Raw genomic sequence first — 23,678 nt, forward strand, 5'->3', positions numbered from 1 at the left:
TTATGCCTTAAAAGATTTTTTAACAGAATTAATCTGCATTTTGGAAATGTATCTCTGACAGAGGGTGAAGGAAAGACTGAGTCTAGAAGACAAAAGTAGTAAGAGGCTCCCACCACGGCCCCAGCGAGAACTAACAAGGCTTGAACCAGGAAAGTGGAATATTAATATTTTTTTTTCTAAATCCTTACCCAAGGATATTTTTTTTCCATTTATCTTTTAGATAGAGTGGAGGGGAGGGAGGGAGGGAGAGAGATAGAGAGAGAGAGAAACATCAGTGTAACAGGGACACACCGACTGGTCGCCTCCCACGCAACTCCAACCAGGGCCAGGGACGAACCCCAACTGAGGTACATGCCCTTGGCTGGAATCAAACCCACAGCTCATTGGTCCACAGGCCATGCTGTAACCACTGAGCCAAACCAGCCAGGGCTGGAATATTAATACTTATTGAAATGACAGTCACTTCTTTCTCAGAGAGCTGCTTCTATAGTAAAGCATCAGCAAGTTTCATCTCAGGTGTAAAACTCAAGAAATTAAATATTTGTATGAAATCCCATGATTTTACTTACTACTTATTGCTAATGGTCTGTACTCAAAAAGAAACAAGTAGTCTGACTATCCCCCCCCCCACCACACACACACACAAAATCATAAGTTTGGTTTCTTGCTTTTGTCCACAGACAAAATGTCATCAAATATCAGTGGCAATAGCCAGGAGAAGTAGTAACTAGCAAACTGACTATGAGGTCATATCTGCAGGGCTGCTGGAAAAAGTTACCTTTTGTTTGCATAAATAAATAACTTCTGTTACAGCAACATTGGGGATCTATGTTCTCCCTTCACCTTTGATACTGAGGTATTCCAGGAAGGCTATCAAGAATGCATTAATATAGATGCACCATATCTTTCCAGACTGAGCCAAAACAAACCCTTGGTAGGAAGTCTTTCCTAACTTATCATTACTTTTTATTTTATACCTCCTTCACTCCTACACATTCTATCTCCAGTACACTCATTTCTGTGGTTTGATGTCCTCCCTCGGAATTTTTGTCAGATCACTTCCTTTAGGTTTCAGCTCTCATCTAGATCTAAGCAAATCTATTTCTCTGCAGTAGAGTAAGGAAATCCTCATTTGGGCCTGAGCTCTGCTACTAGCTGGCTGTGTGATCTTGGGCAAGTCTGGAGAGAAGAAAGGAGTTGTTGAAATGATCTCGCACTCACTTCTGTGTGTGCAAAACTGTTTCGGGTCTCTGACTCCGCGACTAACACCTAGACTAGTTCTCTGTCGGCAGCCAGTGCTCAAAAAATGGCTCATCCAGTAAAGGACACAATCAATATTTTACTTTTTCGGATGGAGACCTCTGCACCACACAGACAACTGCTGTGTTTCTCTGGACTAAGCAGTCATAAATAATGGACCCCAAAAGATCAGACTTATGTGGTCTGGGAGAGGTCGAGGGTATATTTAGAAGTAACTGTTGAAGGTGGCAGGATAATTCAGAGGTTTCAGCCATGGACACAGCAATCTGAGTTCTATTTCTGGCTCGACCACTAATTCTGAGGCTCTGAGAAGCTGGCCTCAGCGGCCATACCTCTCTCTGCCTTCCCTGCAGGAATGGTAATAACAGGATAAACCTTTAACTTGTGAAATGAAAAGATTTCCATGCAAGCAAATAAGGTCTTTAGGAGACTAAAGTTAAAACCTTAATCACACTTGATATAACATGTAACACAGCACGTTATTTAAAATCAAAGGAAGGTTTGCTCTGATGGTTGAAAGAAAATAAATCCTGTATTCCGTTCCTCCCTCAAACCCTAGAAGCTTAGACCTCTCACAGAATGGAAATAAGAAGTTTTTCTGCCTCAGTGGGGGTGGATAGAAATTAATTTTGGGGGAGTGGAACATCTTACTGCGTTTATGTATAAAGTACATATTTCCATATAGTTCATAAACAGACATTCAGCATATCTGTGGTATCAGAATTTCAATGGGGAAGGGAAAATTATATGATTACTGTACTGTATGGCACGGGTCCCCAGTGAAACCCTGCTAGGACATGATCCTTGTCCAATCTGAAAGAACCCAAGCTGAAACTTTCTGTAACAGATCATTGCATCATCGGCCAGAGGTTAATTGGAGTGGGGCACAGGAAATGACTGGAGAAAACAGGTTTTGCTACTTGTGGAAGCTTAAACACAGAATCCATCCTACAAAAAAAAAATTTCCTAAAACACACATTTTCAGTGAAAATCAGTTTGCTCTCCCTTTGCACAGAAGCATAAGAAACTTGGTCTATGACCTTTTCACTTTCACACAGCAGACCCCTTTCCCCAGCCTACGAGGTGCTCATGGGAGGACACTTGGCTTTGCCTCACTCAGGAGATGGAACCACCCAAGGCAGCGAAACACAGAAGCCCCCAGGTCAGATGCTCCCTGAGATTCAGCTTGAGCTAGAACACAGCTTTAGACAAGCCCTGCTGATCTCTCTGCAGAAGATCACAGCCCAGCTTGGAGAGTGACAAGAACAAGAAACGGAACCTCAGAGGGGCATGTCTGCCTTTGTGTGGCACAGAGACCCTCTTCTGGCTTATCTCACCTTCCTGTTGCCTGCCCTGCTTCTCTGCTAAATGGACCGACTCCTGCCACCACCAGCGGAGACAACTCAGCTTACAGAGATCCTCGGTGGCTGTGTGGTTCCGCTCTCCACCGCCTATGCAGCTGAGATCTTAGCAGAGAAGCCACCTTGCATGTGACATTGCTGATGCTCATGTCCACCCCAAGCCACTGTGAGATGTGGCAGGCACTGGATCGGGTCCCTGCTCCCCACTGATTCACTCACTCACTGTGTACTGGGGAGAGCCACCCCTTTCTGATTCCGGTTTCCATCTGTCAAATGGGAACACAAATCTTACCTTTCTTGCCTTGCAGAATTTGGTAATAATAAAAAGAAAATGTGCTGCAGCCATAAGGCAGTAATACTAGTTTCCAAAGAACATAGAAGAACACTAGGAAGGTGTGAAATTGCCTTTCTGTAAGGTACTGTTTCTATTTATTTTCTACTTTTAAATATTGCAAGCACTTTCAATCAACAAGGCACTGGGAGCAAAGGCCAGAACATCTGACAAACTTAAAAATTAATACAGGAATCAATGCACATATTTCCACTCACCTGTACTCATGGCCAGGTGCCCCTGGTAATGAAAGACATGGAGCAGAGTCCCACAAAGGCACCTGCAGGGTAATTACTCACCAGCTGCTGTTCCAAGGGAGGGACCGCATCGTGATGCCCGTATGTTATTCCAGGATTGTACTGACTGGAAAGGACTGGGTAAAACACTTTCTTCCCTGCAGAGCAGAAAGCAAACATTGGCTGAAAACAACAGATAAAACTGTGAGGTTTGTTCACGTATGCTCAACCCTCAGAAACACCCCCGACATTCTCAGGCATTTTTCCTTTCCCTTCACTTATGTCTAAAACAGATCTTAGAAGTTCTGTGCTGGGTGGACCAGATGCCCAGACTCTCAGCTATGTCTGGCCTCTACAGCTCAAGAGTGTAATCCAAAACGTTGACAGTCAGTGGCTCTGGCACTGAAAATCAACCAATGAGAGTGGGTGTGAAAGACAGTCCTGATGCCCTCTGCCCTGCCAGGCATTAACCCTTTAACTGCTGGCTTGTGGGGCAATCTGAAGGGTTGCCAGAGACCAGGGTGATTTCAGGTAGCAGGAGTAGACATAGGGAGCCCGGGGTAGTTACGCTTTACCAATTTACATGAAGAGTTTCAATGTTTTAACAACCTATATGCTCATTCAGTAGTCGTCAGCTGAATACCGGTCTCGCCTACAAGTCAAACTCTATGAAGGTGATTTTCATATTGTGGGTTATTTCTGCTCAGAGCACTTCCTCCCTGGGTAACTGCCCACAGCTACTCCTTTCTCTTTGGTTTCAGGAAGTTCCTCCAGGTCATGTCGTCCCACCACACTTTCTCCTGAGAAAATGGAAAAGGGGTTATAAACATGAACTTGGAACAGAGTCCAGGATCATAGCGGCTGATGGGCCCACACTGTGACACCAAAGTAGAAACCAAACCAGATGGTTTTCCTTTCCTTTGTCACTGGGGGGGAATAAGGCTGATTCAGAAGCAGGACATGAGTGAACGGTGGAGAGAGGGATGCATGAGTGTGAGAGACCTTACCTGGCTGTGTGTTCAGCCTATAGGTATTGAGGAATTCGGAGGTGGAGTGGATGTCAACGTCACAGAAAAACAGAAGGACGTTGCCTCCCTTCCAGAAGCGGGCTCCCACATCGAGGCCCTTTCCCGGGGAAAACTCTCCGCTCAGCTGGATGAAGGTGAAGTTCCTGAAGTTGGCAGCTCTAAAAGGGCAGGCAGACAAGCCACTCGGGCACCGGTGCTTCCTGGGCCAGCAGAGTGCCCTGGAAAATCATGACCAAGGGCCATCCACATCTGGCCATGTTTCTTCTATAACCCTGAGAGCATTGTGACAGTCAAGCAGTTATGGGATGATCCAGAGTCACCAGAAATGCATTGGGATTAAAAGTACCAAGAACACACACCTAGTGAAGTTTTAATACCAGTTTGTTTCTTGTTTCTCAGTAACTCTCCCAAATTGAAAACTTTACTGTCATGATTAATGAATATTTTTTTGTGATGGAGGAAACCTGAACCTGTGAAGACGAGGTCAACAAAACCCAAGGCAACCTCCATGCCTTCCAAGCCGCCCCAATGAAACCTGGGCCAAGGAATGAAATCCCAGTGGAATGGCCCCACCTAGCATCTTCTCATCGGTATTCAACTCCAGCAGCCAGGCCTGATGGTCTTGACATATGCTCATCCCCAAACAGATCTAAACCTGGATTCCTTCCCTACCCACAGGTAAAGCAGCAGATCCTAACAAGGAAAATGACAGACTTGGGTTCAGAGAGTGGGCCTGCCTTCCATCTGGCTCTCCTGTAAGTTAACTCTGTGATCTAGGCAAGCCCGGAACCCCAGTTGCCTCATCTGCAAAGTAGGAATAAATAACACCTTCCTTAACTATCTCACAAAGTTGTTAGTTAGATAAACACTGCCAAGAGTAGAAGGCACTATGCAAGCATCAGCTCTCACTGTCATCAGCACAGGCCAGGATTCCCAGGCTGTGACAGCGAGGCCAAGACGTTTCTTCACTAGGTTGTTCTCTCCCAGGACCACCAGAACCTTCTGAAAGGGGGCATGTCTTCACAAAGTTCTAGGACTTCACTCAGTACCTAGAGGGATGGGGATTGTCTCCTACCAGACAGAACTAGAGAGCCACTTCTAATCCTATTCCAGCTCCTGGTTCTACCTGTGCAGGTGCCTGGCATTTGGCAAACCTTCCTTTTCCTGCTGACACCCTTCTTGTCATACTCTGAGCCCTCCCCCATTCCTGGCCTAGCCCCATTCCGAAACCTCTCTCTAATCCTGATGTAGTCAAAACAAGTACAAAAACCCATTTCCATTTTTTTTAAGTGTGTATTTCAAATAACTATCTAAAGATCAACACAAATATAGTCATAAACTTCTCAAATGCTAAGCTGTGCTTGTATTGGGTCATTTAATCGGTGGAACGAGTTCTGCTACCGCTTCCTTGACTTGTCTTCTTTCAGATCTGGAGTGAGCTTGGGTTTTTATCTTGGGGATCTGTGGGCCCAGCCTTGTCTGAGACTGATGCCAAATGTGCTTTTCAGATTTGGATCAAGGCAGGAGGCCTGGTGATGGGCAGGGCACTGGTGGATGAATCCGGAAAGCTGGATCTGGGGCCTGGAACTGCGCCTGGCCCCCAGAGTGCTCAACAGATGTTTGTGAATAAACATGTAAACAGATGAATGATTCTAATCCTAGCTCTGCCTCTAATGTATCAGGGGTGAGTCACTTCATTTCACTGGCCTGTTTCCTCACAGCACAATCTGAAGGTCACAGAGCTCTAAGGCCCGACTGCACTCTAAAACCGCTTCTTCTTCAGCCTGGCCGGTGGCTCAGTGGGTGGAGCATCGTCCCATGGACTGAGAGGTCCCAGTTCAATTCCCAGTCAGGGCACATGCCAGGGTTTCGGGCTCAATCCAGTAGGGGGCGTGCAGAAGGCAGCCCATTGATGTCTCTCTCTCACATCCATGTTTCTATCTCTCTCCCCTTTCCTCTCTCTCTAAAAATATCAATAACAACATATTTTGTTAAAAAATAAATAAAACCTGTTCTTCTACCTTCTGCGTCCTGTTCAGCACTGCTCACATCCACAGGCACTCTCGTCCTCTTCCAGGACTTCACCTCCTCTTTCCTCAGGCTCTGGGCGAGTCCAGACTTTCTGTGAGCAGCGCTGAGGTTCTGCTCCACAGCCTCAGGCCTCGGTCTGGCCCTCGGGAAGGTCAGCTACCTCCCTGTCTCCCAATCTGTTCAGGCGCAGTGGTCTGTCTCCCCAGAGGGTTCCACGGGTCCTGAAAATCAGGCTCAACTCACTCCACCTGACGTGTGCTCAGTTTTTCAGAAATTACCCTTGGGAAGTGCCTGAACTTTTGCCTGTTCCTCGAAGGGGGTCTCTCACCAGGTCTCACAGGACTCCCCCACCATCCTAGGACCCGTGTTTCTCTCTCGGCCAGGAGCAGGTCTCCTCTGTTTGTCTCAAGCTTCATGCTCTTCGAGATGGTCCCAGGCTGCAGGGCGAGCTGCAGCTACTCTGCAGGGCGAGCTGCAGCTACTCTGCAGAGCAGGGAGGACTGACGTGCCCAACACAAAGCAGCATGGCCATCCGCACTCAGGGTGTGCCCGACTCACAGTGTAGGGTCCTTCTCGGAGAAGTCTTCCAGGGCCTTTCATTTCGGAGCTCAGATATAAAAATGCTTTATATTTAAACAATAGCATGCAATGTTTGCCACAGGAAGAAGAATACAGTTTCCTAATACTCTGTGTTAAAGGAACTGCCCACTTCCTTGAACACCTTACAGTCCATTTGTAGAGAGACATCAAACATTTATAAAAATCATGTTGAATACTTACATAAGAATACAAGGCAGATATACAAAAGCTTGGAGAAAAAATGGCGGCCGAGTGAATGGAAACTACACAGACCATCTCCCAGGACCAAACTGTAATTAATTACAACGAAAATAAAGACAAACCAAATAAAGACAAATCGTCAGGAAGGGGCAACCGAAAAGCAGCTTGGAGGACCACATAACCAAGGACACTGACTCAATCCTGGTAGGCTTGTGAGGACGCAAGAGGGGGCCAGGAGCCCACGGTCCGCAGCGGCCTGGGCTGGGACCAGCGGACTCAGCTGGGACCAGGGGACTCGGCTGGAACCTGCGCCCTCGGCTGGGTCCTGTGGCCTTGGCTGGGATGAGCAGCCACCTCGGCAGGGTCCTGCAACCTCAGCTGGGGCCAGCGGCCTCTGCTGGAAGCTGCACCCTCGGCTGGGTCCTGCGCCCTCGGCTGGGTCCTGTGGCCTTGGCTGGGACGAGCAGCCGCCTCGGCTGGGTCCTGCATCAGCCTCGGCTGGGTGCTATGCCCTTGGCTGGTGCTGCAGCCTATGCTGCCCTTAGCTAGGAGCAGTACCCTCGGGTTAAAGTCTCAGGCGGCTCACCGACACAGAGCCCGGCCAGAGGCTAAATTGGCAGCAGCCAATCAACTTGGGCTCTGGCAGAGGGAAGGCAGACTGGACTGGAACTATGTGGGGACACTCGGGATTTGGAGGGTGCTCAGAGCTTTTGCTGAGTGCAGCCACGCAGGACTGTGGTCATCTTACTCCTTCCCAGGGCCCTAGGGAGAGGCAGCGGCCCCTTCCTCGGAGATTCAACCCCACCCAGTGGCCATTGAAATGCTAATTGAGGGCCATTAACAACCAGCATCTGCCCCACCCTTGGGATATCCACTTACACTGAGCACCTGAGGGAGTTTTTCAGTCAACTCAGAAACGAAGGTTCTTCAGGTGACGGCTACAAATAGCCCCGAGGCAAAAAAATTAGAGGATAACTACCATATCCTGGGCTAGCAACTCTAACCAGAAAAGTTAAGACTTGACAGTGGTGTTTAAAGGGGGTCCTCCATGCCTCAAACCAAACCCAGGAGAGGGAGCCACAAACAGCAGAACATCAACACCCACAGGGAAAATTTGGCAGACTCCAAAGCCCACTGTGATAGCCAAAATGGTGAAAAACAGAAACAAAAGCCAAATGAAAGAACAAGAGACCTCTTCGAAGATGAGATAAATGAGGTGCAGTTAAGCAAGTTAACAGAACTAGAATTCAGAGCCATGATCTTGAGGAAGCTCAACAGCATGTGTAAGGACATGAGCACCATGAGTAAAGACATAGATATGTTGAAAATCAACCAGTTGGAAATTAAAAACCACCAAGAAAAAATGAAGCATTACATATCAGAAAGGAAAAACACATTGGAAGGTCTAAAAAGCAGAGTAGAGGAAGCTGAGGACTGGATCAGTGAATTAGAAGACAGGGTAGAAAAAATCAACCAATCAGAAAACCAAAAGGAAAAAAACGATTAAAAAACAGGAAGACAGCTTAAGAGAACTGTGGGACAACTAGAAACGTAATAATATTCGCATCATAGGAATCCCTGAAGAAGAAGAAAATGAGCAAGGGTTAGAGAATATATTCAAAGAAATAGTGACAGAAAACTTCCCTAATTTGGTGAAGAAAGAAGGCATTCATGTTCAAGAAGCACAGAGAGCCCCAAGTAAGAAGAACTCAAACAGGGCCACACCAAGACACATAGTAATCAAACTGCCAAAAATTAAAGACAAAGAGAGAATCCTAAAAGCAGCAAGAGATAAGCAACAGGTTACCTACAAAGGAAACCCCATAAGGCTCTCAGCTGACTTCTCACAAGAAACACTACAGGCCAGAAGAGAATGGCATGAAGTAATCAAGGTCATGAAAAACAAGGATCTGAATCAAAGACTACTCTACCCAGCAAGGCTATCATTCAAAATACAAGGTCAAATAAAGAGCTTCCCAGACAAAAAAGAAAAGGCTAAGGGAATACAATGGCACCAAACCAGCACTGCAAGTAATGTTAAAAGGACTGCTGTAATTAGCAGTAGAAATGGGAAGAAAAATAGAACCACACTAAACAAAAATGGAAATAAATAAGTACATATCAATAATCACCTTAAATGTAAATGGATTGAATGCTCCCATAAAGAGACACAGAGTAGCTGATTGGATAAGAAAGCATGACTCATCTATATGTTGTTTCCAAGAGACCCACCTCACAACAAAAGACTCGCAGGGGTTGAAAGTGAAGGGATGGGAAAAAATATTCTAAGCAAATGGAAAGGTAAAAAAAGCTGGGGTAGCAATACTCATATCTGATAAAATAGATTTCAAAATGAAGGCCATAACTAGAGACAAAGAAGGCCACTACATAATATTGAAAGGATCTATCCAACAGGAAGATATAACCTTAGTAAACATATATGCACCCAATATAGGAGCACCAACATATATTAAAAATCTTCTGGAGAACTTCAAAGGAGAAATCAACAGTAATACAATCATAGCAGAGGACTTCAACACCCTGCTGACATCACTGGATAGATCCTCTAGACAAAAATTAGCAAGGAAACAGAGACTCTAAATGAAGCACTAGACCAAATGGATTTAATAGATATCTACAGAGAATTACACCCCACAACTACAGAATTCACATTCTTCTCAAGTGCACATGGGACATTCTCAAAGATAGACCACATGTTAGGGCACAAACTAAGACTCTACAAGTTCAAGAAGACTGAAATCATATCAAGCATCTTCTCAGATCACAACGGCATGAAACTAGAAATCAAAGAAGAACATACAAAGACATTTGAACACGAGGAAGCTAAATAGCATGTTATTAAACAATGAATGGGTTACCAAGGAGATCAAGGAAGAAATTAAAAACTTCCTGGAAACCAATGAAAATGAAGACACAAAATACAAAATCTATGGGATGCAGCGAAAGCAGTCCTGAGAGGAAAGTTCATAGCACTAAGGGCCTACCTCAAGAAACAAGAAAAATCTCTAATAGACTGTCTAACCTCACAACTTAAAGAACTAGAGAGCAAACAAAAAGAAAACCCCAGAGAAAATAGAAGGAAGGAAATAGTAAAGATCAGAGCAGAAATAAATGACATAAAGACCAAAAAAACAATTCAATGGATCAATGAAACAAAGAGCTGGTTCTTTGAAAAGATAAACAAGATTGATGGACCCTTAGCTAGACTCACCAAGAAACAAGAGAGAGAACGCAAATAAATAAAATCAGAAGTGAAAGAGGACAAGTAACAACTGACACCTCAGAAATACAAAAGATTGTTAACAACTACTATGAACAATTATATGGCAACAAATTTGACAATCTAAGCGAAATGGACAAATTTATAGAAACACATAGTCTCCCAAAACTGGACAAGGAAGAGATAGAAAACTTAAACAGACCAATAACAACAGAAGAAATTGAAGGTGTAAACAAGACTCTCCCAGGAAACAAAAGCCCAGGCCCGGATGGCTTCATGGGGGAGTTTTACCGAACATTCAAAGAAGAATTATGCCCATTCTCCTCAAATTATATCAAAAAATTCAAGAAGAAGGAAGACTTCCAAAGTCCTTTTATGAAGCCAGCATAATTCTAATTCCAAAACCAGAAAAAGACACTACAAAGAAAGAAAATTACAGGCCAATATCCCAGATGAACATAGACGCCAAAATCCTGAACAAAATACTAGCAAATGGGATCCAGCAATACACCAAAAAAATTATCCACCATGACCAAGTGGGATTTATCCCAGGGATGCAAGGCTGGTACAATATTCACAAATCAATAAAAGTGGTACACCACATAAATAGAATGAAGAATAAAAACCACATGATCATATCAATAGATGCTGAAAAAGCCTTTGACAAAATCGAGCATCCATTTCTGATAAAAATGCTCAGCAATGTGGAAATAGAGGGATCATATCTAGACATAATAAAGGCCATATATGAAAGACCTACAGCAAATATCATACTCAATGGGCATAAACTAAAAGCATTTTCCTTAAGAACAGGAAAAGGCAAGGATGCCCACTTTTGCCACTCTTACTTAACATAGTACTGGAAGTTTTAGCCACAGCAATCAGACAGGAAGAAAAAATAAAAGGGATCCTAATTGGAAAGGAGGAAGTGAAACTGTCATTATTTGCAGATGACATGATACTATACGTAGAAAACCCCAAAGACTCCATAAAAATCTACAAGACTTAATAAATAAATTTGCAAAAGTAGCAGGATACAAAATTAACATCAAGAAATCGATGGCATTCTTCTACACCAAGATGAACTCACAGAAAGAGAAACTAAGAAAACAATCCCATATACCATTGTGGCAAAAAATTAAGATACCTAGAAATAAACATAACCAAAGAAATAAAGGACCTATTCATAGAAAACTACAGGTTATTGAAAAAAGAAATAAAGGAAGATATAAAAAAGTGGAAGCACATACCCTGTTCATGGATTGGAAGAATTAACATCATTAAAATGTTTAAACTACCCAAAGCAATCTATAGATTCAATGCAATCCCCATCAAAATACCAATGGCATACTTCACAGAATTAGAACAAGTACTTCAAAAGTTCATATGGAACCAAAAAAGACCTAGAATAGCCACAGCAATCTTGAAAAAGAAGAACACAGTTACCAGATTTCAGGTTATACTACAAAGCCACTATAGTCAAAACAGCCTGGTACTGGCACAAGAACAGGCATATAGACCAGTGGAACAGGACAGAGAACCCATAAATGGACCCAAGGCAATATGCTCAATTAATATTTGACAAAGGTGGCAAGAGCATACAGTGGAGTCAGGACAGCCTCTTTAATAAATGGTGCTGGGAAAATTGGACAGCTACATGCAGAAAAATGAAACTAGACCATCAACTTACACCCTACACAAGAATAAACTCAAAATAGATAAAAGAATTAAATGTGACTCATGAATCCATAAAAATTCTCGAAGAAAATGTAGGCAACAAAATTTCAGACATCATATGCAGCAGAATTTTCACTGATACATCACCTAAGGCAATAGAAACAAAGGAGAAAATGAACACATGGGACTACATCAAACTCAAAAGCTTCTGCACAGCGAAAGATATAATCATCAAAACAGAAAGGCTACCCACTGTATGGGAGAGCATAATTGCCAATGATATATCAGATAAGGGGTTAATTTCCAATATGTATTGAGTGCTCATACAATTCCACAAAAGGAAGACAAAGAACCCAATTAAAAAATGGGCAGAGGAACTAAATAGACTCCTCTCCAAACAGGACATACAAATGGCTAAGATACATATGAAGAAATGCTCATCATCACTAATCATCAGAGAGATGCAAATTAAAACAACAATGAGGTATCACCTCATACCTGTCAAAATGGCCGCCATCAACAAATCATCAAACAAGTGTTGGCGAGGGTGTGGAGAAAAGGGGACTCTAGTACACTGCTGGTGGAAATGCAGACTGGTGCAGCCACTATGGAAAACAATATGGTGTTACTTCAAAAAATTAAAAATTGAACTTCCATTTGACCCAGTGATCCCACTTCTAGCGATATACCCTAAGAAGCCTGAAACACCAATCAGAAAGAATATATGTACTCCTATGTTCATAGCAGCACTATTTACAATAGCTAAGATCTGGAAACAGCCCAAGTGTCCATCAGTAGACGAATGGATAAAAAAGCAGTGGTACATATACACAATGGAGTACTATGCAGTTGTAAGAAAAAAAGATCTCTTATCCTTTGAGACTACATGGAGGGACCTGGAAAGTATCATCCTAAGTGAAACAAGCCAGACAAAGAAAGACAAGTATCATATGATCTCATTTGTGGAATATAATGAACATAACAGTCTGAGGAATGGGGGGGTCCCAGAGACGTGGAAGTGGGGTACAGACTGACAATCCCCAGATGAGGGGGTGGTGGCGGAGAGATAAACCACAGAACTTATATGCATGTATGCATGAGCAATGGACATGGACAACAAAGCTGGGGACAGGGCAGGGATGGAGGGGGAATCAGTGGGGGGAAAAGAAGAAACATCTGTAACAAAAATTAATTAATAAAAAAAAGAAATACAAAACTTTTGAAATCTAAAATATATAATTGTATTTATATCAAAAAAAAAAAAAAAAAAAGAATACAAGGCAGTACAGAAACTGAAGTAACAGCATTAAAGGTATGACAGGCCTGGAGGTGACCCACCTGTGAGCACCTGCCAGGGAGACAGCTGAGTGGTACTCTGTAGCACTCGGAGGGGAGAGTGGTCATCTGGTGTACACATGAATTAGTTTAGCGCCTTCTGTCCAAAAGTTCTCCAATCCCTTGAGCTGCTCTTCTCTACTCTGTGGCCACAAGGAAGGAGGGGAGGCTGGCCAGTAGTCAAACTCACTAGGAAAGGCATCGAGAGAACATTGTTTCCAGTATTTGAGATGATCTTAATTTGGAAGAACTTTTTATAAAAAGTCTTAAAATGTCAACCTCTATGCTTCAGTGTGTTGCCTTTAAGGAAAGAGAATTCAGGAAAACGGGTGCTGGGGGACCCATAATATTCATTCAAAAGGAAATCTTCCTTTTTCTTCATTCAACCTCTGCACAAGGATGAGAAAATCCATGTTATATCGCAGCACTACCCAATCTGAATATGCATTTCATTTATCTCATCTTTGGTAGAGGTCTCTTGTTCTTTCATTTGGGATGTTTCTTTGTTTCACCATTTTGGCTATCTCAGTGGGTTTTGGAGCCTGCCAAATTTTCCCTGTGGGTGTTGGTGCTCTGCAGCGTTTCTTCCTCTACTGGGTTTGGATGAGCATGGGAGGACCCACGTTAAACACCACTGTCAATTCTTACTTTCCTGGGTAGATTTGCTAGCCCAGGAACGGTTCATTTATCCTCTAGCTTTTTGCCTGGAGGCTATTAGTCTTGGTTACTTGAAGAGCCTTGGGTTCTCAGTTGAATGAAAAACTTCCTCAGGTGTTCAGCATAAGAAGATTTCCCAAGGGTAGGGCAGATGCTGGTTGTTAATGAACCTCAATTTGCATTTCTTTGGTCCATCTGACTGGGGTTGAATTACTGAGGGAGGGGCTGCCCCCTCTTTCCAGAGCCCTGGGAAGGAGTAAGATGACCACTGTCATACATGGCTGCAACTCAGCAAAAGCTCTGAGCACCCTCCAAATCTTGAGTGTTCCCACACAGTTTCAGTCCAGTCTGCTCTCCTTCTGCCGAAGCCCAAGATGAGTGGCTGTGGCTAATTTATTGCTCTGTCCCAGCCCACTGCACTGTGGAGCCACTTGGGATTTTAACCCCGAGGGCTCATAGCTAAGACCACTGCTGTCCGTGGGCTCCCAGCCCCCATCTCGTGCTACTGAAATTCTCCCAAAATCAATTCAGTGTCCCTGGTTATATGATCTCACAAGCTGCTTTTCTGTTACTTTTTCACAATGATTTGTCTTTATTTTGGTTGTAATTCCAGTTCGGTCCTGGAAGATGGTCTGTATTGCTTCCATTCACCTCACTGCCATTTTGGAATCCCCTCTTCTCTCTTGATTTTTTTATTTTCTGTGTTCTCTACACTCTCTCCTGATTCTCTTTGTTTTCTGAGTTCTCTTTATTTTCACCCGATTCTTTTCATTTTCTCTGTTCTTTACACTCTCCCCTAATTCTGTCCTTTCTCTGCTTTCTCTGCACTCTCCTCTGTTTCTCTCCAATTTAAATGTTTCTTCACTCTTTCCTGATATTGCCATTTTCTGCATTCTCTTCACTCTTTTCTAATTCTCTCTGTTTCCTGAGTTCTTTTCACTATCCCCTAATTCTCCCTGGTTTTTCACCCTCTACAGTCTCTCCTGAATCTCTTTCTTTTCAGCGTTCTCTTTACCTTCTCTCGATTCTCTCCATTTTTTTGCATTCTCTTCACTCTCTCTTGATTTTCTTCATTTTTTGTGTTCTCGTCACTCTCTCCTGATTCTCTGCATGTTCTGCATTCTCTTCACTTTCGTCTCTTTCCATTGTCTGAATCCTCTTCACTCTCTCAATTCTCTCCATTTTCTGCATTCTCTATACTCTCTCCTGATCTACTCTGTGTTCTGCCTTCTCTTCAATATCTTCTGATTTTCTGCATTGTCAACACTCTGCTCCGATTCTCTGTTTTCTGTGATCTCTTCACTCTCTCCCAATTGTCTTCGTTTCCTGCGTTCTCTTTACTCTCACCTGATTCTCTTCATTTTCTGAGTTCTCTTCACTTTCTCCTGCTTATCTCCATTTTCTGCATTCTCTACACTCTCTCCTGATTCTCTCCATTTGTGACTTTCCATTTACTTTCTCTGGAGTTTCTCTATTTTTTGAGTTCTCTTCACTCTCTCCTGATTCACTCCATTTTCAGCATATTCTATACTTTCTCCCAATTCTGTTTTCTACATTCTTTTCACTGTCACCTGATTCTCTTTTTTTGTGCGTGTTCTCTGCACTCTCCCCTGATAATATCCTTTTTCTGCATTCTCTGCACTCTGCCATGTTTCTCTCCATTTCATATGTTTTTTCACTCTCTCCTGATTATCTGTTTTCTGCATTCTCTACACTGTCTCCTGATTCTCTTCATTTTCCTAGTTCCCTTCACTATCTCCTGATTCTCTGTTTTCTGCATTCTCTACAGCCTCTCCTGATTTTCTTTGTTGTCTGTGTTCTCTTTTCTCTCTCCTGATTTTCTCTGTTTCCTGAGTTCTCTTAACTCTCTCCCAATTCTCTCCATTTTTAGTGTTCTCTTCGCTCTCTCTTGATTTTCTCTGTTATCTTCATTCTCTATACTCTCTGTTAATTATGTCCATTTTCTGCATTCTTTACTCTCTCTCCTGATTCTCTTCGTTTTCTGCATTTCTTCTCTCTCTCCTGATTCTCTCTTTCCTGCATTCTCTCTTCTCTCTTTTCTGATTATCTCCATTGTCTGTGTTATCTCCTCTACCTCCTGATTTTCTACGTTTTCTGTGTTCTTTCCTCTATCTCCTGATTTTCTCCTATTCCTGTGTTCTCTGCACTATCTTCTGATTTTGGGTGTTTTCTGTACTCTCTCCTGATTCTTTGCATTTTCTGCGTTATCTACTCTCTCTCCTGATTCTCTCCATTTTCTGCATTCTTTACTGTGGGAGACTTTTTGCATGGCGTCAGTTTTGTTATAATCTGCTCTGCCATCGCCTGCCCAAAGGCAAGATATCTCTGCATTCTGCATTTCTTTATCTCTGCATTTTGCATTTCTTTAAGTAACCATTTACTCATCAGCCAGTCTTTACTGACCTTTTGTTCCTTTTGTAGTATTTCCTAGAATTGCTTCGGGCAAGCCTGGTGCTTGGCAACAGGTGCTTCTTGCCCTATATATTGTATGAATTACCCCTGAATAAACGAGACTTGATCAGAATCCTGTCTTGTCTCCATTTCTCGTGTCTCTTGTCCCTCCTCATCCTCACTCCCCCTCTAGAGTCCTCGTTGCTCGACCTGCGGGACGTGTCACTCTACTCTCTCTTTTGATTCTCTCTGCTTTCTGCATTATCTCCTCTGTCTCCTGATTTTATTTGTTTTCTGCATTCTCTGCTCTATTTCATAATTCTCTCCATTTTCTGTATTCCCTCCTCTCTCTTCTGATTCTCTGTGTTTTCTGCATTTTCTCCTCTCTCCCCTGATTGTCTCTGTTTTTTTGTATTCTCTCTTCTCTCCCCTGTTTCTCTTCGTTCTCCATTCCCTCCTCTTTCTCCTGATTCTTTCTGTTTTCTGCGTTCTCTTCTCTCTCTCCTGATTCTGTCCACTTTGTGCATTCTCTTCTCTTTCTTCTGGTGCTCCACATTTTCCGTTTCCTCTTCTATCTCTTCCGATTCTCTCTGTTCTGTGTTCTCTCCTCTCTCTCCTAATTTTCTCCATTTTCTGTGTTCTCTCCTCTCTCTTCTGATTCTCTCAGTTTTCTCTATTCTGTACTCTCTTTCTTGATTATCTCCATTTTCTGAGTTTACTCCTCTATCTTCTGATTCTCTGTTTTCTGCGTTCTCTGCTCTCTCTTTGGATTCTCTCTGTTTTCTGCATTCTCTTCTCTCTCTTTTAATTCTCTCCACTTTCAACGTTCTCTCCTCTTTTTCCCGATTTTCTCTATTTTTTTGCATTCTCTGCTCTCTTCTAATTCTTTGCATTTTCTGCATTTTATCCTCCCTCTCCTAATTTTCTCTGTTCTCTGCTTTCTCTGTTCTCTCTCCTGATTTTCATTGTTTTCTGTGCTCTCTTTCCTCTCTTCCTATTCTCTTTGTTTCAGTGTTCTCTCCTCTCTCTTCTGATTCTCTCTGTTTTCTGAATTCTCTTCTCTTTCTTCTGACTCATTTTGTTTTCTGTGTTCTCTCCTCTCTTTCCTGATTCTCTTTGTTTTCTGTTCTCTGCTCTCTCTCCTGCTTCTCTTCATTTTCTGCATTCTCTTCTCTTTCTTCTGATTCTCTCTATTTTTTGCATTTTCTCCTGATTCAGTTTTCTCCCTTCTTCTTTCTCTGTCCTGATTTTCTCAGTTTTCTGCTTTTTCTCCTGATTCTCTAGATTTTCTGTGTTCTCTCCCTTATCTCTTGATTCTCTCCATTGTCTGCACTCTCTTTTCTCTTTCCTGATTCTCTCTGATTTCTGGGTTCTCTCCTTCTCTCTTGATTTTCTCCATTTTTTGCATTCTCTTCACTCTACCCTGGTTTTCTTTACTTTCTGTGTTTTCTTCATTGTTTCTTGATGTTTTCTTTATTCTGAGTTCTCTTCAGTCTCTTCAGTTCTCTCCATTTTCTGTATTCTCTTCACTCTCTCCTGATTGTCCATTTTCTGAGTACTCTTCACTCTCTTCAGAAGAAAACTCCTGGAAAAGAAGTTAACAAAATGGAGATAAACAATCAATCAGATGCAGAGTCAAAACACTGCTTAGTAGGATTCTCAATTAACTCTGAGAATTTCAAGGAACTTTGTGAGAATATTAAAAAAAAAAAAAAATTATGAGAACTGCAAGAGCATAATAGAGGACCAGTCAGAAATCAAGGACGTACTAACTGGAAGAATTATTTTCATGGAATCAATAGTATAGCAGGTGAAGCCAATAAATAAACCATCTATTTGGAATAGAAGGAAACAAAAATCATCCAATTAGAACAGTAAAAATAAAAAATATCCAAAAACTGAGGATAGTATTAGTATCCTGAGGGACAACTTCAAGCATACCAACATTCGCATCATATGACTGCCAGGAGGAGAATAGAGAGGGCAAGAAAGTGAAAACATCTTTGAAAAAATGACAGAAAACTTTCCTAACTTAGTGAAGTAAGCAGACATACAAGTCCTGGAAGCATAGAGTCCCAATCAAGATGAACCCAAACAGAACAAAAACAGACTCATAGATACAGAGAACTTTCTGTTGCTTGCCAGATGGGAGAGGGGTTGGGTGAAAAAGATGAAGGTAGTAAAAATACAAAGTGGTTGTTAGACTGATGAACCTTAAGGGAAAGGGGCGAGGTGGGGCCGGAAGAGAGAAACCAATAACTGATATGCATATGTGCATAACCAGTAGCCACAGACAATAATGTGGGAAAAGCAGGAGGGAGGTGGGAGTGGGGAGGAATGGGTCAAGGGGGAAAAAAGAAGGAGATCTATAATACATTCAACATTAAAGCTGTTTAAAAATGAGTAAATAAAAAGCAAGTTTCAACCAAATACAAAGGATTAAAATTATATCAAGTATGGTTCTTGTCATTGCAATTAACCTACAAACAATGAGTAAAAAGTAACTAGATGTGCTCTGGCTGGTTTTGCTCAGTGGTTAGAGCGTCACATGTGGCAGACTGAAGAGTTGCGGGTTCTATTCCAGTCAAGGCACACACCTGGGTTGTAGTTTTGTCCTTGGCCCTGGTCAGGGTCATGCAGGAGGGAGCCAATCAATTTGTCTCTCTCACATTGATGTTTCTCTCTCACATTGATGTTTCTCTCTCTCTCTCTCTCTCTCTCTCTCTCCCCCCCCACCCCCCACTCTTTTCAAGATGAATGAAAAAATGTCCTCAGGTGAGGATTTTAAAATCCCACAAAATGTTTAAAAAGTAACTAGATGAAATACTATGTCGCTGTAAGAAAGAAAAATCTCTAACCCGTTGTGATGACATGGAGAAACCCAGAGAGTATTATCCTGATAACATGGAGGGACCTGGAGAGTATCATCCTAAGCAAAACAAGCCAAACAGAGAAAAATAAATATCATATGATCTCACTTATTTGTAGAATGTAATAAAACAAGCTGATGAACAAACTAGACCCAGAGACATAGAAGTTGGGTTCAGACTGACAAACCTCAGAACAGGGGATGGGGAGGAGGGAAGAAATAAACCACAAAACTTATATGCACATATGTGTAACCATGGACACAGACAACAATGCTGGAGACTAGGCGGGGGGGGTGGAGTCAGGAGGAGGATGTCAATGGGGGAAAAGAGAAACATCTGTAACAAAAATAAATTAATTTAAAAATTAAAAAAGTAACTAGGAAAATTTTTATTATTATCATTTTTTAATCCTCTTCCCAGGATATTTTTCCATTTATCTCAGATAGAGCAGGAGGAAGAGAGGGAGGAGGAGGAGGAAGAGGAGGAGAAGGAGAGAGAGAGAGAGAGAGAGAGAGAGAACCATTGATGTGAGAGATGACACATAACTGGTTGCCACCTGTACGACCCCTAACAGGGTCGGGTACGAACTGTAACCGAGGTACCTGTCCTTGGCCGGAATTGAACCTGGTACACCTGGTCTGCATTCCGATACTCCAACCACTGATCCAAACCAATCTGGGTGAAACTCCTTATATTTAAAAGTTATAAAATACACTTTTAAATAACAACAAAAATAAACCACCATTAGAGCTAGAAAGTAATTTGAACTTAATGCTGATTAACAGTACTACATATCACCCAGCAGGTGTGAATCACTGGTCAAGCATTGACCCATGCATCAAGAGGTCAATGGTCAATTCACATGCCCAGTTTTCAGGCTTGAACATTTTTAGGGGTGTGCATAAGACAGCCAATGGATGTTTCTATCTCTCGCTCCCTCTCCCTTCTCTCACTAAATATCAATAAAATTATACAATGTTCTAAAACTTATGAAAACATGTGCACCCTTAAATGCACCTATTAGAAAAGGGAAAAATTAAAAAGACTTTGTATTAATAGTAATAGCCTAAAATAGTACATGAAATCTAAAATAAGTAGAAGAAAGAAAATGTGCATGTACAGATATCTGGAAAGGTATATTCTTAAAATTAAAGCAGTTATTTTACCTCTTGGAGTAGAATTTTGAATACATTTTCTTTTTCTGTATTAAGTCAACTGCAAAAAACAAACCCATTTACATTTTAGGGAAAAAGTACTAGAGAAACACATGGCATAATTTTAAAATAATAAGCTGCACTGCTGCAGTGACAACACCAGAAGCTTCTCTTTCCTCTCCTAGCCTGGTTTCTTGTCAGTCTAATGAGAACAAAAACTGTTTCTAATTGTTTACCTCAAAGTGGCTGCTTTTCTACTTCGCACTTTTTTGCAATATTTTTATTGACTTCAGGGAGAGAAAGGGCAAGGGAGAGAGATAGAAACATTGACGAGAGAGAAACATGGATGCGATCGGCTGCCTATTTTATGGCCCTACTTCATGTGACATTGCAGGAGTTTGGATAAAGGGAACCTATAGGCTTTGGTTCTCTGAAATGTATCTGACCATCTTCTAACATTTACAAGGTATATTCTTTACAACACGAAACTAAGCTCTGAGCGTCTTCATTGTGTCACTTGTAAAAATTTCCTATTTTATGGCTTAGGACAGTCATTGCTGAAGGGCCTAAGCTAGGTCTGGGTTTAGCCTGCAAAGAGACAGAGGTTGGACCTCTCAGTGCTCAGGTGAGCTCACAAGGGAAGAAGTGGACCTGGAATTCTGGTATAAGCCTGGAGCGTGTACTCATAAAAAGTGGTCTCACAGGAAATGCTCACCTAATGAATGTCCACCACACCTCTTGATTCACGAAAAAAAATCTTGCTCATAGTACTTGATCTGTAAAATACGTTTTACACCCAGAAGCTAAATTAGGAGACTTTCCCAAATTTCACTAATAAAATCTCTCAATCTAAAAACTGTTTCTATAGATACATTGTTAAATTTCTAAGGGTGAAATAGATGTACTTCCAAGATGTACACTTTATTAAATATCTGATTACTAGCTTATGTAGAGGAGAAACTTCTCTCTGAACTGAAAGTTCTTTACTTGTTCACTAATCAAATATTAATGACACAGATTAGCAACAGAAAATAAACAAATTTTACACATGCATGTGTATAGGAACCTCCCATACATGAAACTTACAGACCCCATACGCAGGACAGATTTACAGATAGAAAAAAAATATGGGTATACAAGACATTCTGAACTAGGCAGAATACAAGATGCCTTGAGGCCTTCAACAATTTTTTGCAAAATGTTATGAGCAGATGCTTAGTACATAGGTGCTATTTCCTAAAATGTAGACTTGACACAGAAGAGCACTTCATTCAGGGGATTGGCAGGACGGGGACAGCGGCCCAAGGTTCTCTCTGAGTCTTGGTCTTTGATAAACAGCTTAAAATCAATACTTTGAAAACCATCAGCAAGGGGGCAGATTTTTGATCTGTGAATTGTGAATTATTCGTGACACCATTATTCTTAAGATTGGGCAATTTACTAAAAAATTTCTTTCCACAAATAGACGTATTCACTAATACACCCAAATATCTGTAACTCCTCTATAATGTAAAGCAAAACATAAATAAACCTATGTTCAGTAACCCTAATCCTCACCTAAACCCTCACCATATTACCGAACACAATAAACTATAAAAAATTATATATACATACACACACGTGCGCACGCGCACACACACACACACACACACACATACATACATACATATATAATTTTTTTTACACATCAAGCCCTCCCTCTGCTGGTCATCTGTAGACTGACACTCTTTCTGCCTCATGTTTTCGTTTTGGTTTGTGCTGACTCCTCTGAGGCTCATGGCAACAAGTCCTGGGTGTCTGCTGAGGTGAATTGAACAGCTAAGAAAATGCTTCTTCCTGAAACATTGAGAACTATCTCTGGCAGGCTTCCTGACAAGGCTAAGCTGTCCTGGGCATTCACTGGATGCCAACATCACAGGCTGAAGGCACAAGCGCCAGGTGGATCAGAGAGGACACTTGGGGGCTCCCTGCAAAGAGTATCTAACACCCTAGAACACTGAATCACGTGATGGACCACTGTAGGCATCCGAAAATGATTCCTTTTCTTTCCATGGCTCATAAATCACTCTTTAAAAACTGTTCTATAATGTAGCTAAAAATCAATCATCTTGGTCTTTCAGTTGCCAAAATTCACCATTTAAAGTTTCTGTTTTTGAAATTGTAACATTTGACATATCGTGAGTTTCTCAGGTTACCTACAGAGGACACAGTTTCATTTAAATAATCTGATTCCTAGAATACCAAGCATCTGGACCCTGGCCTCATTTCAATGCTAAGAATTTTGTTACTATTTTATCTAATCGTTAATATAATTATGAGTAAGGAAAAAAAATTTTTTCTAGCAGCTCACATTACTTTTCTTCCTGTTCTTTCCAAGCTTAGCCCATCTATATATTTTTCCCCTTTAATCTTCACTGATTTTAGTGACAGAGAAGGGAGAGACAGAAACATCTATATGACTGGGACACACCCATGGGTTGCTTCCCCAAAAGAACCTGGACCCGGGATCAAACCCACAACCTTCCTGTGTGTCAGGACTCTCACCTCAGGTCCTCCCACTGCTCCCCTCACACCTCACACCTCACACCCACCTCTAACCTCACACAGGATCCGACTCTCACCTCAGGTCCTCCCACTGCTCCCCTCACACCTCACACCTCACACCTCACACCTCACACCTCACACCTCACACCCACTTCTAACCTCACACAGGATCCGACTCTCACCTCAGGTCCTCCCACTGCTCCCCTCGCACCTCAGGATCAGGCCATCCCACCGCCAGGCCACTACTCACCTCATGTCTGTCAGCCACCTTCCTCATAACCAAAACACGCATCTAGACTCAAGGGGGCCACCTTCCTGTCCTCATGTCCACACCTCCGCTCCCCGCAAGGTCACCTGCCTCTCATGGCAGTTCCCAGCTCTAGCCTTCAGTACCGAGTCCGCCCCTCTGCGCCCACCTGGCCCCGCCTCTCCACTCAGGAAAGAGCGCCCCCTGGACTTTGATCTGTGACCTGCTGCTTGCCTCGCGTCCCAACGACATCTATTACATAATGCGCATTTTCTCTAATGATCTGAGAAGACATCTTTATCATACAAAATTCACCTATGGATTTGGGTCTATTGCTGCACCATCTACTCTGTTCCATTACGTTGTCTATTGGGAAGTAGTGCGGTCCTGAAGCCTGACTGGGGAGGTGATCACAAAAAGTGGTCCCACCAAACCCCAAGGACTCTCCCCAGGAAACTGGTCCTGGGGAGTGTTGACTTGAACATGACCTGGAGAAAGTGCCACTGAACTCCGG

General features: G+C 42.4%; 1 protein-coding gene across 1 annotated transcript in view; it reads right to left on the bottom strand.

Annotated features, from left to right (window-relative positions):
- The window catches only part of LOC118622397 (chondroitin sulfate N-acetylgalactosaminyltransferase 1-like), a 39,375-nt gene extending 16,166 nt beyond the window's left edge, over positions 1 to 23,209 (bottom strand). The window contains 3 exon segments of the mRNA XM_036249799.1: positions 3,252 to 3,346; positions 4,196 to 4,434; positions 23,100 to 23,209. Of these exon segments, the coding sequence (XP_036105692.1) occupies positions 3,252 to 3,346; positions 4,196 to 4,434; positions 23,100 to 23,209 (444 nt within the window).
- Between the last annotated feature and the right edge of the window lie 469 nt (positions 23,210 to 23,678).

This window comes from Molossus molossus, unplaced genomic scaffold, assembly GCF_014108415.1.
Source record: "Molossus molossus isolate mMolMol1 unplaced genomic scaffold, mMolMol1.p scaffold_m16_p_9, whole genome shotgun sequence".
NCBI classification, from domain to species: Eukaryota; Metazoa; Chordata; class Mammalia; order Chiroptera; family Molossidae; genus Molossus; species Molossus molossus.